This window comes from Ceratotherium simum, chromosome 39 (genome assembly GCF_057802395.1).
Source record: "Ceratotherium simum simum isolate JZ-2026a chromosome 39, ASM5780239v1, whole genome shotgun sequence".
NCBI lineage: Eukaryota > Metazoa > Chordata > Mammalia > Perissodactyla > Rhinocerotidae > Ceratotherium > Ceratotherium simum.
This window is the reverse complement of record NC_141938.1, coordinates 5,634,057-5,650,011: the sequence shown is the minus strand read 5'-3', so window position 1 is coordinate 5,650,011 and position 15,955 is coordinate 5,634,057. Positions and strand designations below refer to the sequence as shown.

General features: G+C 54.7%; 1 protein-coding gene across 1 annotated transcript in view; it reads left to right on the top strand.

Moving 5' to 3' along the window:
- The window catches only part of LDLR (low density lipoprotein receptor), a 31,195-nt gene extending 15,240 nt beyond the window's left edge, over nucleotides 1-15,955 (top strand). Inside the window, exons 6-18 of the mRNA XM_004442680.3 lie at nucleotides 1,424-1,546; nucleotides 3,026-3,145; nucleotides 3,853-3,978; nucleotides 5,728-5,899; nucleotides 5,977-6,204; nucleotides 7,771-7,889; nucleotides 8,375-8,514; nucleotides 9,555-9,696; nucleotides 9,815-9,967; nucleotides 10,439-10,600; nucleotides 12,387-12,464; nucleotides 13,380-13,537; nucleotides 14,150-15,955. Of these exons, the coding sequence (XP_004442737.1) occupies nucleotides 1,424-1,546; nucleotides 3,026-3,145; nucleotides 3,853-3,978; nucleotides 5,728-5,899; nucleotides 5,977-6,204; nucleotides 7,771-7,889; nucleotides 8,375-8,514; nucleotides 9,555-9,696; nucleotides 9,815-9,967; nucleotides 10,439-10,600; nucleotides 12,387-12,464; nucleotides 13,380-13,537; nucleotides 14,150-14,185 (1,757 nt within the window). The 3' untranslated portion in view covers nucleotides 14,186-15,955. The remainder of the gene's footprint in view (nucleotides 1-1,423; nucleotides 1,547-3,025; nucleotides 3,146-3,852; nucleotides 3,979-5,727; nucleotides 5,900-5,976; nucleotides 6,205-7,770; nucleotides 7,890-8,374; nucleotides 8,515-9,554; nucleotides 9,697-9,814; nucleotides 9,968-10,438; nucleotides 10,601-12,386; nucleotides 12,465-13,379; nucleotides 13,538-14,149) is intronic.

Below are 15,955 nucleotides of genomic sequence, written 5' to 3'. Positions count from 1 at the left end.
GGCTTCCGCCTCTTGGCTGTTGTGAATAATGCTGCTATGAACATGGGTGTATGGAAATAATTTTAAAATAGTGCTGTAGTCACACTGTGGAATATCAGACAGCGGAGAAAATGAAGCTACAGCCCCCAGCAGCAGCTCGGGCGAACCTCATAACCTTAGGGTTGGGAGCAAGAGTCTATTATAGGAGATTACTGGATATGGTTACTTTACAAGGCTCACAAACCAGCAAAATTCAATATATTATTCGTTAATACATGTGTGATAGAACTATTCATGACAGAATAAGGAAATGGTAAGCTACAAATTCAGAATTATCATTACCTCTGGGGGTGTAGCAGAGGGTAGCCGGATGGGACAGCTCAGGCTGTTAAAATGATCTAGGTCAGGGGTCCACAAACCTTTACGTTAAAAGGCCAGATAGTAAATTTTTCTGGCTTATGGGGCCATAGTCTCAGTTGCAACTCACAGCAGAGTCGAGTTGCGACTCAGCTCTGCTAGTGTAGTGTGAAAACAGCCACAGACAATATGTGAACAAATGGGCAGGGCTGTGTGCCAATAAAACTTGATTATTTTTTAATTTTATTTTTTATTATTTTACTGAGGTCATAATAGTTTATCACATTGGGTAAATGTCCCATGTACATTATTACTTATCAGTTTCTGTATAGATTGCATCGTGCTCAACCCCAGTAGTCTAGGTTTTATCTGTCACCATACACATGTGCCCCTTCACCCCTTTTGCCCTCCCCCCACGCCCTTCCCCTCTGGTAACCACTAATCTGTTCTCCTTATCCATGTGTTTGTTTATCTTCCACATATGGGTGAAATCATACAGTGTTTGTCTTTCTCTGTCTGGCTATTTCGCTTAACCTAATACCCTCCAGGTCCATCCATATTGTTGCAAATGGGACGATTTTGTCTTTTTTATGGCTGAGTAGTATTCCATGGTATATATATACCACATCTTCTTGATCCAATCATCAGTCGAGGGACACGGGTTGCTTCCACTTCTTGGCTATAGTGAAGAATGCTGCGATGAACATAGGGGTGCATAAGCCTCTTTGGATTGTTGATTTCATGTTCTTTGGATAAATACCCAGTAGTGGGATAGCTGGATCATAGGGTATTTCTATTTTTAATTTTTTGAGAAATCTCCATACTGTTTTCCATAGAGACTGCAAAAACTTTATTTAAATAAACAAAACCGTGGGCCCGTTTGGCCAAGGCGGTAGTTTGCCAACCCTGCTCTGGGTGACATTCTAACTCTTAAGCTGGGTGGGGTTCACGCGTGTTCAGTAATTATTCTGTTTGATTAATGAACACATTGGCATATCTTCTTGTATGATTAACTGTGATATTACTGAAGAGCGCTGAGCAGGCCCCTGGCGCTCAGAAGCACTTGACCCTCCTCTTTGGTTCTCAGTGACCCTGTGCGAGGGCCCCAACAAGTTCAGGTGCCACAGTGGCGAGTGCATCACCCTGGACAAAGTGTGCGACTCGGTCAGGAACTGCCAGGACTGGTCGGACGAGCCCCTCAAGGAGTGCGGTGAGCCCTGGGCTGCGGGCGCGGAGGACCCGGGCATGGGTGCTGTGGCCCTGGGGAAAGACAGATGTGAGGGGGCTTCAGGAAACGTGGATTTGCTTCTCAGCCTCAGTTTTCACATCCATAGGATGGGGCAGTAACTGCTCACACACCCTAGGGCTGCTGTGCGCTGGCTGACGAGATGCTTGGGAAGTTTCAGGAGTCTCTGTGGTCCAGAGCTATGTCAATATTTTGCACTTTTCAGGCCATACTGTCTGTCACAGCTATTCAACTCAGCATTGTAGCGGGAAATCAGCCATACGAATGTGTATGTATGCAACCACATGCGTGTGGCTGTGCTCCCAGAAAACTTGATTACAAGACACTGAAGTTTGAATTTCATCGAGCTTTTATGTGTCACGAAATACTATTTTTCTTTTGATTCTTATTTTTCTTTTTATTTGCCAGGAAAGATTCGCCCTGAGCTAACATCTGTGTTGCCAATCTTCCTCCTTTATTTCCCCCTCCCCAAGGCCCCCAGTGCATAGTTGTATATTCTAGTTGTAAGTCCTTGTGGTTCTTCTATGTGAGCCGCCACCACATCATGGCTACTGACAGATGGGTGGTGTGGTTCCGTGACCGGGAACCGAACCCAGGCTGCTGAAGCGGAGCGTGCTGAACTTAACCCCTAGGCCATCCGGGCTGACTCTTGTTTTTCTTTTCAATGATTTAAAAATGTAAAAACATTCTTAGCTTTCGGGCTGTGGAAGAAGAGGTGGTAGGCCGGCTTTGGCCCTCACCTGGTGGCCAAGACGCTCAAGAGGGCGAGAGCACGGATTCCACAGCTAAGCGCCCTGGCTTCCAGTCCAAGGTGTGATCTCGGGCAAGTCATTTAACCTGGCTGTGCCTCAGTTTCCCTAGCTGTAGTTCAGCTACTTTTAGGGTTGTAGGGAGGATTAAATGAGTTAACATATGTAACTGGAATAAGTAGTATGTGCTTTTATTTTTTATAATTAAAAAAAATATTAATTGTGGTAAAAAACATAACAAAGTTTATCATCTTAACTATTTTTAAGTGTACAGTTCAGTGGCATTAAGCACATTCACATCGCTGTGCAGCCATCCTCACCACCCATCTCCAGAACTTTCTCACCTTCCCAAACTGAAACTCCATCCCCATTAAGCTCTGACTCCCCACCCCCCTCCCCCAGCCCGGGCCCCACCATCCTTCCTGTCTCTATGAGTGTGACTCCTGGGGCCCTCCTGTGAGTGGAATCACACAGACCTTTGTGATGGGCCTCTTTCACTCAGCGTCACGTCCTCCAGCTTTATCCGTGGTGCTCATGTGACAGTTATTTGACGTCCTCTTAGGGGTCATGTTATTTCACCGGCTTCCAAGTCATCGTTGTGACTGTGATAAAGATGGTGAAATCGCACTGGGTGACGGGGAAGGGGCGTCTGGAGGCCAGAGGGTGACCCATCTGTGTCCCCCGCCTGGTGCAGGGACCAACGAGTGTCTGGACAACAAGGGCGGCTGCTCCCACATCTGCAATGACCTCAAGATCGGCTATGAGTGCCTGTGCCCCGAGGGCTTCCGGCTAGTGGACCAGCGGAGATGCGAAGGTGAGTCCCGAGCAGGGTGGGATGGGCTCCGGGCCTCCTCAGCCCTTTCCCCAGACGTGGCCAGCAAACCCTCTGTGCCTCAGTTTCCCCATCCATTAAGTGGGCGTGAAAGCAGTCCACACCTCACAGGGCAGATGGGAGGATTTAATAAGATGCCCAATGCATGAGATGTCTAGCTGGGCCCTGAAGGAGCACTTGGTTCTTGCCTTTTTTTTTTTTTTTTTGCTGAGGAAGATTGGCCCTGAGCTAACATCTGTGCCCATCTTCCTCTATTTTGTATGTGGGACGCTGCCACAGCGTGGCTTGATAAGTGGCATGTAGGTCTGCACCCAGGATCTGAACCCACAAATCCCGGGCCGCTGAAGCAGAGTGCACAAACTTAACCGCTACGCCACTGGGCTGGCCCCGGTTCTTGCCTTTTGGGATTAATAATTAAAGAAATTGCAACTGATGCATTTCGTCCTGTTGGCTGTGCCCCTGAGGTGAATGGTGGGGTCGGGGTCACCGTTGGAGACGGCACCTGTCCGTTTCCATGATTCCATTTCTGAACCCGACCGTCACCGAGACCCTGGCCTCGGAGATCCTCCCCACCGGGGACGGGCTGGCCCCATTTGCCATCAGGAGGCATGGCTTTCGGCTGGAGCCCATCGCTCCATCCACAGCCCGTGGGGAAGACGCCCCAACCCCTTCTCTGTCCCGACTCGCAGACATCGACGAGTGCCAGGACCCCGATGCCTGCAGCCAGCTCTGCGTGAACCTCGAGGGCGGCTACAAGTGCGAGTGTGAGGAGGGCTTCCAGCTGGACCCCCTCACCAAGTCCTGCAAGGCCACGGGTGAGCATGAGGAGGCGGCGGCCAGGCTGGCCAGGCCGCCCGGGAGCAGGTGCGGGGCGGGGGGGGGTGGGATTTCGCCATCTGAACTTCGCACGGACTGAAGTGACCCAGGAGGGTGGGCTGTTTGCTCCCGAGACCTCTGGCCCAGGATGGGCAGCCCAGCTGGAAATCAGACTTGCTCAGAGGCTGCCCGCACGGGTCCGGCAGACACAGGTCAACCCCACGGGGGACAGCTTGCCGCCCCCAGCCCCACTGTGGCCTTTGGGGGGCAAGACGTGGAAAGCCGTGGCCCCAAACAGCCTGCACCCCCTCCAGCTGTTCTTATTAGCTGAAGGAACTTATACCCCAAAAAGCAAATGCATTTAAAAGAGACCAAAATATAATAGCTCATAAGGAAACAAAATAGAAATAGTTGAGTTTCTTTTCTACCTGAAGTTTAGGTTAGAACTGCAGCCGTGCACTAATTCTCAGAATCACCGAAATCAAGGAATCCCGTGGTTTTGGAGGTGTCATTGTCCTGGCAGAGTTGTCCGGTCACACAAATGCCCTTTGTTGCCTCATATTCCGCTCTCCCTGTGTGATTTCAATGAGGCCAGTTTTGCAGAAATATTTTACAGCTGTTTCTGTTTCCCCAGGGTCTCTTAGGCTGTCAGTCTCTCTCCCCTGTTGTCACCCTTTTGTGACAGCTCCCTGGCCTCTCTCTGTCACGTCCCCGTGCATGGCCCAGTTCTGGGCAAAGTGGGGACTGAGTCCGTGAACCCCTCCGGGATGTGAGATTTCACTGTCATCCCAATATGTGGGGGTCAGTGTCTAGACAGATGCCATTCCGGGGCTGGGAAGGGATATTCAGAGTGAGGTCAGTTGCAGAAGGGGTCAGTTTGTTGGTGAAGATTGGTGTCTTGGCTACAGCACAGCCCCCAGAGTCGGGGCGACCCAGGTTTGAATCCTGGCTCTGCCACTCCCTGGCTGTGTGACCTCGGGCAAGTCACTTCCCCTCTCTGAGCCTCAATCCTCTCATCTGTAAAGCGGGGTTGCCTCATAGGAGAGTGAGGATCGGTGAGGAAAAACAAGTAGGAAAAGCAGTGAGCAGGCTTCCCCGCCCTTAGGACTCGCTCCATACACGTGAGCCATTATCATTCCTTCATCTTTATGTTCTAGCTGTAACATGCTGGGGCCCAGGTGGTTCAAAATGGAGGTTTGATTATTATTCCGCTGTGGTGAGGCTAACAGATCAGGAGACGACTGCCATTGAAAGGCAGCTTGTTACTCACTGTTCCCGAGAGGAGGGGGCACAGGGCACCACGCAGGGCCACCCGGGGAAGCACCAGGGTTGGTCATGAGGTGGGGGAGGGGGGAAATGTGGGCAGGAGCCTTTGCGTGGTTTCCACCGGAAGGAATGGGCGAGTCAGGGTAAGCAGCCTTGGGATTGGCTTCAGCAGGCTCTGGGGTGTCTGGCCTGTCCCTGGTTGTCTGGTACCTGGGTGACCAGGGCAGGGGGACAGTGGCCTGGTTAGTTTGCGTTTTGAAGTCATTGACCATCCCTAGGAATTGGCTAGCTCTGGGGGGGCCGTCCCTCCAGGATCTGCGAGGCCCCAGTGTCAGAGTGTCAGAAGCTCGTGGTTAATACCCCAGGGAGGCACTTTCCCCCCTGTGTTGGGGGTCTCCCCTGGTTCAGCCACACCCTGCAGGGTGACAGGTGCGGGCTCGGGGTCCCTTCCACTCCCCTGAGCGTCCTTCCTGGGTCCTCAGGCACCATCGCCTACCTCTTCTTCACCAACCGCCACGAGGTGAGGAAGATGACGCTGGACCGCGGCGAGTACACCAGCCTCATCCCCAACCTGAAGAACGTGGTCGCCCTGGACACGGAGGTCGCCAGCAACAGAATCTACTGGTCCGACCTGTCCCAAAGGAAGATCTACAGGTGAGCCTCAGCCGGCGCCCGGCCCCACCTCAGGGTGAAGTGAGGGCCCTGGTGCTGACACACGTCCCCTTCCTCAGCACCCAGATCGACAAAGCCCCCAGCTTCTCCTCCTACGACACCGTCATTGGCGAGGACCTGCAGGCCCCCGACGGGCTGGCAGTGGACTGGATCCACGGCAACATATACTGGACTGACTCCGTCCTGGGCACCGTCTCCGTGGCCGACACCAAGGGGGTGAAGAGAAAGACGCTCTTCAGGGAGAAAGACTCTAAGCCGCGGGCCATCGTGGTGGATCCCGTGCACGGGTGGGTATTCCTGAAGCTGACGGGCACAGAGACACTGAAGAGCCAGCCGGGACTCCCGAGGGGGACTAGACAGTGGGGTGGGGGCTGTCCCGAGATCAGCAAAGAGCAGATCAGCAAAGAACAAGGCCGGGCATGGTGGGCCTTCCCCACTTCCTCTTTGGGGGTCATGGGGGGCGTAGGTCCCTCTCGATGTTGCTGTGTTACCTGAGATGGAATCAGAGCCTGACAAGTCCCGTCGTCGGAATAAGATTCCAAAATCAGAAATGAAAATCCTGATGGAAATTGGTATTAGAAGTGAACACTTATCAGAAATTAGAAATTTCAGTTCTGATTGAGTATCTATGGCAGAGGGTCATCCTATGCCAGGATAGGATTGGAGAAGAGTAATAACCCTCACGTCCAGTTAGTTGCTTGACAGTTGTGGTGAGGATTTCATGGGGTGTGAAGGTCGCCACCCAGTGGAGCCCCCAGGAGGGTGTCTGCCGGGCCCGGGGCTGACTCAGCAGCTCCAGGACCCACAGTGTCCCTGGCGGAAAGCGTGCCCCCCCCCCGCCCCCGCGAACTCTGCACCTGTCAGACCACATCTGCCGCCTCAACATGTCACATGTGGAATTGCACAATTCCCCAGGGCACTGAGAGCCCCGATGGGCAGCCTGATCTGGCTGCAATCACTGGAGAAAAGGGAGCTTTGGCCCCAGGGAGAGAACAGGAGAGAAGGCACACCTGGCCGTCTTCACGTGGTCTCCAGGGCTCAGTTCCGTCAGATCAGATGGAACTTGGGGTGAAGGGGGGCCATGGGCGGGTCCCAGCTGAACAGGACTAATGCTCTCATTTGGCAGAGGGGCACGCGGTCCAGTGAATTAGCCCCAACTCCCAGAAGAGAGAGGCTTCCAGAAAACATCCACTTAGATACAAGTGGTGGGGACTGTGTGTGTGTGTGTGTGGTCTGCTCTTGTGTTTCTCTTCCCCTGAACACCAGCACACTTCTGCCCTCTGTTCCCCACCTGCCCCTTCCATTGGCCTGTGGGGTTTGTTCCCTGTCGACTGGGTGGGCCGTGATTTAATGATCTGCTGTCCAGCACGTGGAAATTTAGATTTTTTTCTTGACCTCGCACTAAGCAGCTGTGAATACCTTTGAATGTGAGTCGTGGTGGTTTATTGGCAGGATAACATTCTAGAAGTTGGATTGCTGGTTCAGAGGGTGCGTGCATGGACATAGCATCATCTTGTCCTTCCAAACGTACATTGTAAGACTGACCCTCCCGCCAGAGGTGCACAGAGGGCCCGTCCCTGGTTGCCAGTCATGGCGGGGAGCGGGGTTTCAGGGTCATTTGCATTTGTATTTGGCTACTTGTGAGTGCGTTGGAGCATCTCTTCAGAGGGTTGGAAGCCCTTGGAGACCCACTTGTCAGTGTGGATGCAGGTGAACTGATAGCAGGGACGTGGACAGATATTTGCACACACATTCGGGTCCTGGCCTGGCGGCTTCGGGTCGAAGCTGCTCTTGGGCGTGGGCTGGGAGCCTCTGCCGACCCCTCACGTCTGCTCTCGCTGCTCTCCCACCAGCTTCATGTACTGGACGGACTGGGGAACCCCGGCCGAGATCAGGAAGGGGGGCCTGAACGGCGTGGACATCTACTCGCTGGTCACGGAGGACATCCAGTGGCCCAATGGCATCACGCTGGGTATGTTGGCAGGAGGTCGGGGTCGGGCACAGTCTGGAGGAGAGAGGAGAGTGGACAGGCTGCCCCTGGACCAGACCGCACAGCTCCCTGGGATTTTGTTGTTTGTTTTTTGTTTATTTTTTTTTGCTGAGGAAGAGTGGCCCTGAGCTGACATCTGTGCCCGTCTTCCTCTGCTTTGTATGTGGGTGGCCGCCACAGCATGGCTGACGAGTGGAGCAGGTCCACACCCAGGATCCGAACCCACAGACCTGGGCCACCAAAGCGGAGCCCAGAGAACTTGAACCGCTCGGCCACGGGCCGGGCCCTCCCTGGGGTTTTTATAATCTGTAACCAAACTGCCAGGCTCACACACGGTCTCTGTGGTCAGAGTTGCTTTCTGGGCTCATCTCTGCCAGGTCGTTTGGGGGCTCCTTCCTGTGGGGAGCGGAGAGGCCAGTCCACTCTGGCGTCAACACGTGACCTCCTTCTCCCCCCGTGGGTTCTAGATCTTTCCAGTGGCCGGCTCTACTGGGTTGACTCCAAGCTCCACTCCATCTCCAGCATTGACGTCAACGGAGGGAACCGGAAGACCATTCTGGAGGACAAGAAGAAACTGGCACACCCCTTCTCCTTGGCCGTCTTTGAGGTGGGGGCTGGGGGCAAGTGGTCGCTCCCTCCGAGCTTGAGGGAATTCAGGCCAAGTGCTGTTCACTGAGCGCCCCTGATGTCCCAGGCGGGGGCGCTCACGCTAACAGTCGACAACCTTGTCCAGTTCTTTTGAGCCTGTGACTTGAAGAGCTCTTAGACCTGGAATTATTTCCATTTTCTTATCAAAAGAGTCTTGAAAGGTCTAAGTCAGCAGTTCTCAATCAGAGGCTGTCTTGAACCCAGTGGCCATGTGGCAACTTCTGGAAACTTTTTAGTTGTTGCACTTGGAGTGGGGTTACTACTGGCATCTCGTGGGGGCCAGGGATGCTGCTACACACCCTCCAAGGAGATGAGGGTCCCCCCACACTGGGGTATCCGGCCCCAAGTAGCACGACAGTCAGGATATCCGTACACCCACGCTCAAGCAGCATGATTCACAGTAGCCAAGAGGTGGAAGCAACCCGGGTGTCCATCGACGGACGGCTGGGTGAACAAGATGTGGTCCATCCACACAGTGGACTATTATCCAGCCTTAGAAAGGAAGGACGCTCTGACACATCTACAACGTGGATGAACCTTGAGGACATGATGCTGAGTGAAATAAACCAGTCACGAAAGGACAAATACTGTGTGATTCCACTCGTAGGAGGTCCCTAGAGGAGTCACATTCATAGACACAGGAAGGATGGTGGGGCCCGGTGCTGGGGGAGGGGGATGGGGGGTCAGTGTTCAATGGGGACAGAGTTTCAGCTTGGGAAGATGAGAATGTTCTGGAGATGGATGGTGGTGATGGCTGCACAACAATGTGAATGAACTTAATGTCACAGAGCTGGACACTTAAAAATGGTTCAGATGGTAAATTTTATGTTGCATGTATTTTACCACAATTAAAATTTTTTAAAAAAGAAAAAATGATGCCACAAGCTAGTACTGCTTCTTCCCAGAAAACCCCAGAGATTGGGGGTGAGGGGGAGACAGTGGTCTGTGTCCTATCCCCATGGTTAATGGGATCTGTCATTTTCCTTAATGCCCATGTAGGATAAAGTATTTTGGACGGATATCATCAATGAAGCCATTTTTAGTGCCAACCGCCTCACGGGCTCGGACATTAATTTGATGGCAGAAAACCTGTTGTCGCCGGAGGATATTGTCCTTTTCCACAACCTCACGCAGCCCAGAGGTAAAGATGAGGTGGCCGACCCCACCTCCACTTTCCTGCCGGTGCTCTGGGATTTTCTGGAATTTTCTAGAAATTTCTGACCTCGTTCTCACTCTGACTCCCACCTCTTCCACCTCAGGGGTGAACTGGTGTGAGAGGACCGCCCTCCGCAACGGCGGCTGCCAGTACTTGTGTCTCCCGGCCCCGCAGATCAACCCCCACTCGCCCAAGTTCACCTGTGCCTGCCCCGACAGCATGGTGCTGGCCACGGACATGCGGAGCTGCCTCACAGGTGAGGGCGCCAGCCTGTGGGGGCAAGTCCTGCGGCTGCCCCCCTGCAGCTCGGCCCTGCAGCTGGACCGTCCCGAGCCTCTCTTTTCTCATCCGTCAAATGGGAGAGCAAGGCCCTGGGAGGCCGTTGTGAGGACTCCTGAGTTGGGGTAACCATAGTTGCCCTTCTCGAACGCTGGGGGGTGCCTGTTTTAGACAGACACCGAGTGAGGAGATAGCCCTCTTCTCGGTTCTTCTCACCCTGGGACAAAGTCACGATTTGAGGCCAGTGTGTCCGTAACACTCACAGATCTCCCTTTTGAACAACAAATAATAACGACAACAATATTAGCGGGTTTTTATTTTCATGGCATTCATTTTCAGTTATTTCTTTGTGGCCGATGGCCCTCGCTTCCCACCCATTGTTGTTAGCAGCACAATCATCAGAGCAGTGCTCGGGCCCCGGGCACTCAAGGGTGGTTCCTTCTTTCAGAGACTGAATCTGTTGTGACCACCCGGGGGCCCTCTACGGTGAGGATGACGGTCAGCTCAACAGCCAGCTCGACGGCCGTGGGGCCGAAGCACACAGCCAGCCCGGGGTCCGTGGCCAGCCCTGAGCTCACCACAGCCGAGACGGTGACAGTGTCCCACCAAGGTAAAGGCTGGGCCCACCTTGGCCCGGTTCCCTGGGATGAGCATCTAGATGGGCCCCTTCCGAGGCCCAGAGTGTGAAGAGAGGGAGATAGTCTTGGCTCCTGCACTGACTGTCTCTGCCAGGGCCCGTGCATCTCTGAAGCCTCAGTTTCCCTACCTGTAAAATGGGGCTGGTACCAGTGTCTGCCCACCTCCCGGTAATAATGGAGGCCACATGTGATAACGTGTGTGAAGGGCCTGAGTGCACAGTGTCAGCTTATTCGAGTCCTCCAGGCGCGGCCTGGGTGTCTAAATGTTATCAAGGCCCATTTGCTGCCCAACAGGGCCAGGTCTAGGGTGAGACGGGGTGGCACCTCTCAGGCAGCGTCTGAGGGGGAGCCAAAATCCCAGGCCTCAAATAATATTTTAATGCGATAATATTTAATGTGATATTTAAAAAAGCCGACCACTTGGTCTCATAAATCAAGTTTGATTGGAGCGAGGGTCCCAGTGAGGCGGGATCGTGCAAGTGCAGAGTCAGATCCTGTCTTTCTAAAAATTTCGATAGTTTGTACATCATGGGGTATTGGCATTAATTTTGATTTTTTTAAATAATGCATTAAGATATTACTAGATTACTGAGTTTTGGGGGGCCCTTCAAGTTTTTTGCATGAGGCCAGTGCCTGGCTCTCCTCACCCTAACCTGACTTCAAGGTCATGACCTCCAGCTTCAAGGTCATGACCTTGTGGGAGGCGGTCAGAGCTGGGCTCTCAGGGAATTAACGGAAGACCTGCCATTCATCGCTTTGTCCACCAGAGGGCGCCGGGCCTGGTTTTTGAGCAGCCGGGAAATGGAGTTCGTAGACTTTTCTAGGCAGAAAAATAAAGCACATCAGCAATTTTCAATTTTTTTTCTCAGCTGAAGTCTTTGTTCAGCCACAAACGAGCTAAAACAGGAGCTGCCCTGCTCGAGGGAGGCCCAGAGCCTTTCTGGCTCCGGGGGGGCCACTGCTTAAAAAACTATTTCACAGACAAGCCCATCCAGGGCTTCTCGAATTTCGCCAAGGAGCCCTTTTAAGGGAAAAACTTCTCAAGGACCCCACTGCTGCCCTACATTATTTTTATTACATGGTTTCTTAAATATGTGCAAATATAAAACTGGGTATAAACTCCGTACACACACGTCCAACGGCCGTAGAATGAAAACCCAGGGGGGTTTGACTATGACCGTGGTGTCAATCACGGCTCACTGGCATGCGTGTGGCTTATCCAGGCTTCCCAGCCCGTTGGCCGCTTGGGAAGCTTTTAAACTTCCCTTTGCACGGGGCCGTCACGGTGTCTGGCCCAGACGCACACGCGCGGTTGTGTGATAAGGTCCCCCTCCCTGCCACAGGCAGTATTTCTTGGTAGCCGGGGCCAGCTGGCGCAGGACTGTGGGGCTCTGGGGCGACCCAGCCCAGGCTCTGGAATTGCTGAGCATCACGGAGTCAGCAGGTGGCCCCTGCCCCCTCCGGAACAGGCTCATTGCCATTGGACGCAGAAGCAGGTGGAGAAACCCCACCCGTGACCTCGCCAACCATTGGGAATCGGAGCCAAACCCCATAACCCCGACTGCTAACGAATGAGGGCCCGGCGGAGCCAGCGAGGCACCTCTCCCACCTGGGGGATGCTCCACGTTCCCTTTGAACTTTTATGACAATGACAAGTGTCCGGTGTTTCCTTTGGCACATTGGCTGTCAGGCATCTGCTCTGTTGTCCACAGCCCTCGCTTTGGATCTGAGCTTTGCTTTGTCCTTTCTCCCATCCAGCCCTGGGCGACGCTGTGGGTAGAGGCGGCGAGGAGAGGCCCAGGAGCGTGGGGGCTCTGTACATCGTGCTCCCTGTCGGTAAGCATCCTGGTCCTCCCCCGGTTCCCAGCTTCCCACAAAATGGCCTTCCTGCCCAGCCTGCTGGTCCCATCCATTTTTTCTCCCAAGAATGGGGCGGCCCCACCGAGGGTCCTGTTCATCACTGTGCCCCCTTTCTAGCTTCATTCACTTAACAAATATACTTGAGTGCCTGCTGAGTACCAAGCCCACTTCTGGGCACTGGGGACACAGACAGGTAAGAGAAACATCTGGCTCCCTTGGAGCTGACAGGGAGCAAAGTGAGACAGCTGATGTGTCACATGGGGAAATGGGGCCAGGCTGGGGGCCCCAGTGTGCAGTGATGGGCACTGCAGACAAGGCCTCATTGACACCTGAGGGCTGCCAGGGTGCCAGCATGCACGTCTCCTCCCCTTGCCCTCCCCACCCCTGTCAGTCATGGCTCAGTTAGCATCACACCCATTTTTCCCTTTCTGAGGACATCCTTTCAAGGTGTCCCTCCAACACCCCGCTGGCTCACAGAGACCTCCATTTCAGTGCCCTACAATCGTCCAGCTGGGTTGACAGGCGGGACAGGTGGGACCCTCACCTTCCTGGTGGCCCCGAGGGTAACATCTGCCCGGCATCTTCCCAGCTGAGCCTGAGTCTCTCCTGCCCTCTGGGCACTGGCCAGGCTGTCCAAACCCAGGTTGTGGAGCCTTCGGCTGTTCCCTGGATGGAGATCGGTGGCTGTCAGAAGCCGGGGGAGGGGACAGGGAGTGCCACCCCGAGGCCCACCGTAAATGACACACAGAGCGATCCGGCCCCACTAGGCCACCGGGCCGGCCCCAGATAGATTTTTTATGATGGGCTGACATTGCTTTAACTTGGGACAAAAACGTTAACAAGTGACAAGGCGGGGCCCGAGCGGCCGAGTGACGCACGCGTCCCCCACAGCGCTGCTCATCGTCCTGTGCTTCGGGACCTTCCTCCTCTGGAAGAACTGGCGGCTGAAGAGCATCAACAGCATCAACTTTGACAACCCCGTGTACCAGAAGACCACGGAGGACGAGGTGCACATCTGCCGCAGCCAGGACGGCTACTCCTACCCCTCGGTGAGAGGCCACGCTCCCCGGGGGGCGGGAGGGCCTCCAGGGATGTGCTCCTGGGGGGGACAGGGGCAGTGGGTAAGCAATGAGGTCAGAGGTCAGATGGTGACAGAGAAGAAGCCGGAAGGCGGACAGAGAGTGGCTTGTGTGCTGGAAGGGAGGGAGGGGTGCAATTTTGGATAAGGTGGCCGGGGCAGGCTTCCCTGAGTGGGGAGTGCATGGTGTGCAGAGGGTACAGCCTGTGCAAAGGCCCTGAGGCTGGACTGTGCCTGGCGTGTTTGAGGAGCAGGGAGGCTGCCAGTGTGGCTGGAGCTGAGAGAGGGAGGAGACGAGAGAAGGGAGGGGACCGGACGGATGGAGCAGGACCTTGTGGGCCACAGGGGGGACTTTGGCTTTGCTCTGAGCGAGGTGGGAGCCACGGAGGGTTCTGAGCAGAGGAGGGGCATGGCCTGACTCAATGCTCACACTGCCCTCTGGCGGCCGTGGGGGGAACAGACTGCGGGGGCAGGAGACCAGGCCAGCACGGGTGGGCCCTCAGGGAGGGCGGGGTGGGTGGCCCCTGGCCGTGTCTACTGGATGCTGGACTCATGGCTTCCGGTTTTCTGGTTCTGTCGACAGAGACAGATGGTCAGCCTGGAGGACGACGTAGTGTGAGCCACTGCCTCGAGGCCTGTGGCTCCCCGGAACCTGCTGGGCAGGAAGAGCGCTTTCTCCCTGGACCCGTGACCTGCCCCAACCCTTCCCAAGACCTCGACGCCCTCCTGTTGCGTTCAAAGCAAGAAGTGACCGAGAGCACCGCCGTGGCTGCAGCCTCCGCGCCGGCGGCCGCGCTGTCTGCCAGAACCTTGTTCTATATATTTATTCGTCTGGGAGGCAGAACGGGCTTCCGACGGCGCCCAGGGAACGGGCTCGGGTTGGGATTCTCCTGTCTGTCTTTCCGTCTGAAGGAGAAGAGGAGAAAGCCGAATGAGCTGGGGGGACGTTCTGTCCTCTCCGCAGAGGGTTGACCTTCCAGCATCTTCCACCGGCTCCTCGCCTGAGGGTTGGCCGGACAGAGGGACACGGAGTGAGAGAAAGCACGTGGCCTTGAATAGTCGAGAGCAGGGCCCCAGGCAGCCACCGCCCCCACTCTCCAGCCCGAGCCCCAGACTCAGGAGTGAATGTGTTCACCTCCCCTTGCTGGTTGCTGGACGGCCAGAGCAAGCCTCTCGGCCACCCTCGATCAGGATCCAACTGGGGTTTCCCAAGCCGGGTTTGTGGCCTCCCCTTAGGCCGGGAAGGGGCCTCTGGCGTTGACACGGATGTGGCTGAATCCAGCAATCCGGGGGTGGCACCAGTTAAGCCCCGTCCACTCACAGAACCTCGACAGCTTCCAGGGACAGCCTGAACCGCCCATCGCCCTTAATCTTTTCTGAAGTGCCTGAGACGCCGGGCACCCCGTGCGTGTAGACGGCAGCCTCCGAGACCCCCAGGCGCGTCCTTCGGGCCCAGTGTGGCTGTCCGGACCCCAGCCCTGCGCCCCAGCCCCCGCTCCTTCAACTCTCCTCGCACTTTTCCGTTCAGGGTCATACGTTCCGTAAAGGCGACGTTCGTTTTGTTAGTTTGCACTGTCTCCGTTCCAGCTGGGATGGACTCCCAGGCCCGAGAGGGCCCCGGGGGTCACCGAGCGCTTCAAAGCCAAGATCGTGACTCTGGCTAGCGTTTCCACGTCTATGCAGATACCCTTGAGCCGTTAATTTCCCCGACAGGATGGTTGTCACGGATGGGTGTCCCTCTGAAACCTGCACAAGCGCTTCAGCCCTGGAGGACATCCCCGGGCTCTGTCATTTTATGGGGCTTCTGAAACCAGAATTCTTTCTGAAATTGTCACCCATGTTGTTGCATTTAAGACCGAAGAGATGGGCAGGGGGGTCCAGCCGCAGTCGCTTCCTGCACGGAGATGTCGGAAGGGACTGTCACTCATTCATGACCCGACCACGAAACACTGTGTGCCCCCCCCCGTAGGAAACTGTGAAACCTTGTCTCCGTCTGAAGCTGTAAATAAACCCCTGTCCAGACGGGGGCGGGGGGGCTTTTTGTTATATTTGCACTTTGTATATTGGTTGAAACATTTATCACCTATATATATATGAAAAAAAAGATCTATTTATTTTTGCAAATCCTAGTTGCTGCGTTTGCTTGGTGACCCCTCGGGGGGCTCTGCTTTGGGGGTGATTGTCTCTGAGACGCCTCGTCTTTCTGTACAAAGATTGTTTGCGCTGCTGTGCGCCCCGCTCTTCAGGAGAAGCGTGTCTGCGTTGTATATATGGGTTGCTTTGGGGGATGGGTGTCGCTTTTTAAACCACTGTGTAGAATGTTTTTATAGCCTGAATGTCTTACTGTGAGGGATGAAATTTCTTAAATGAACCCTTTGGCTAAATGTGA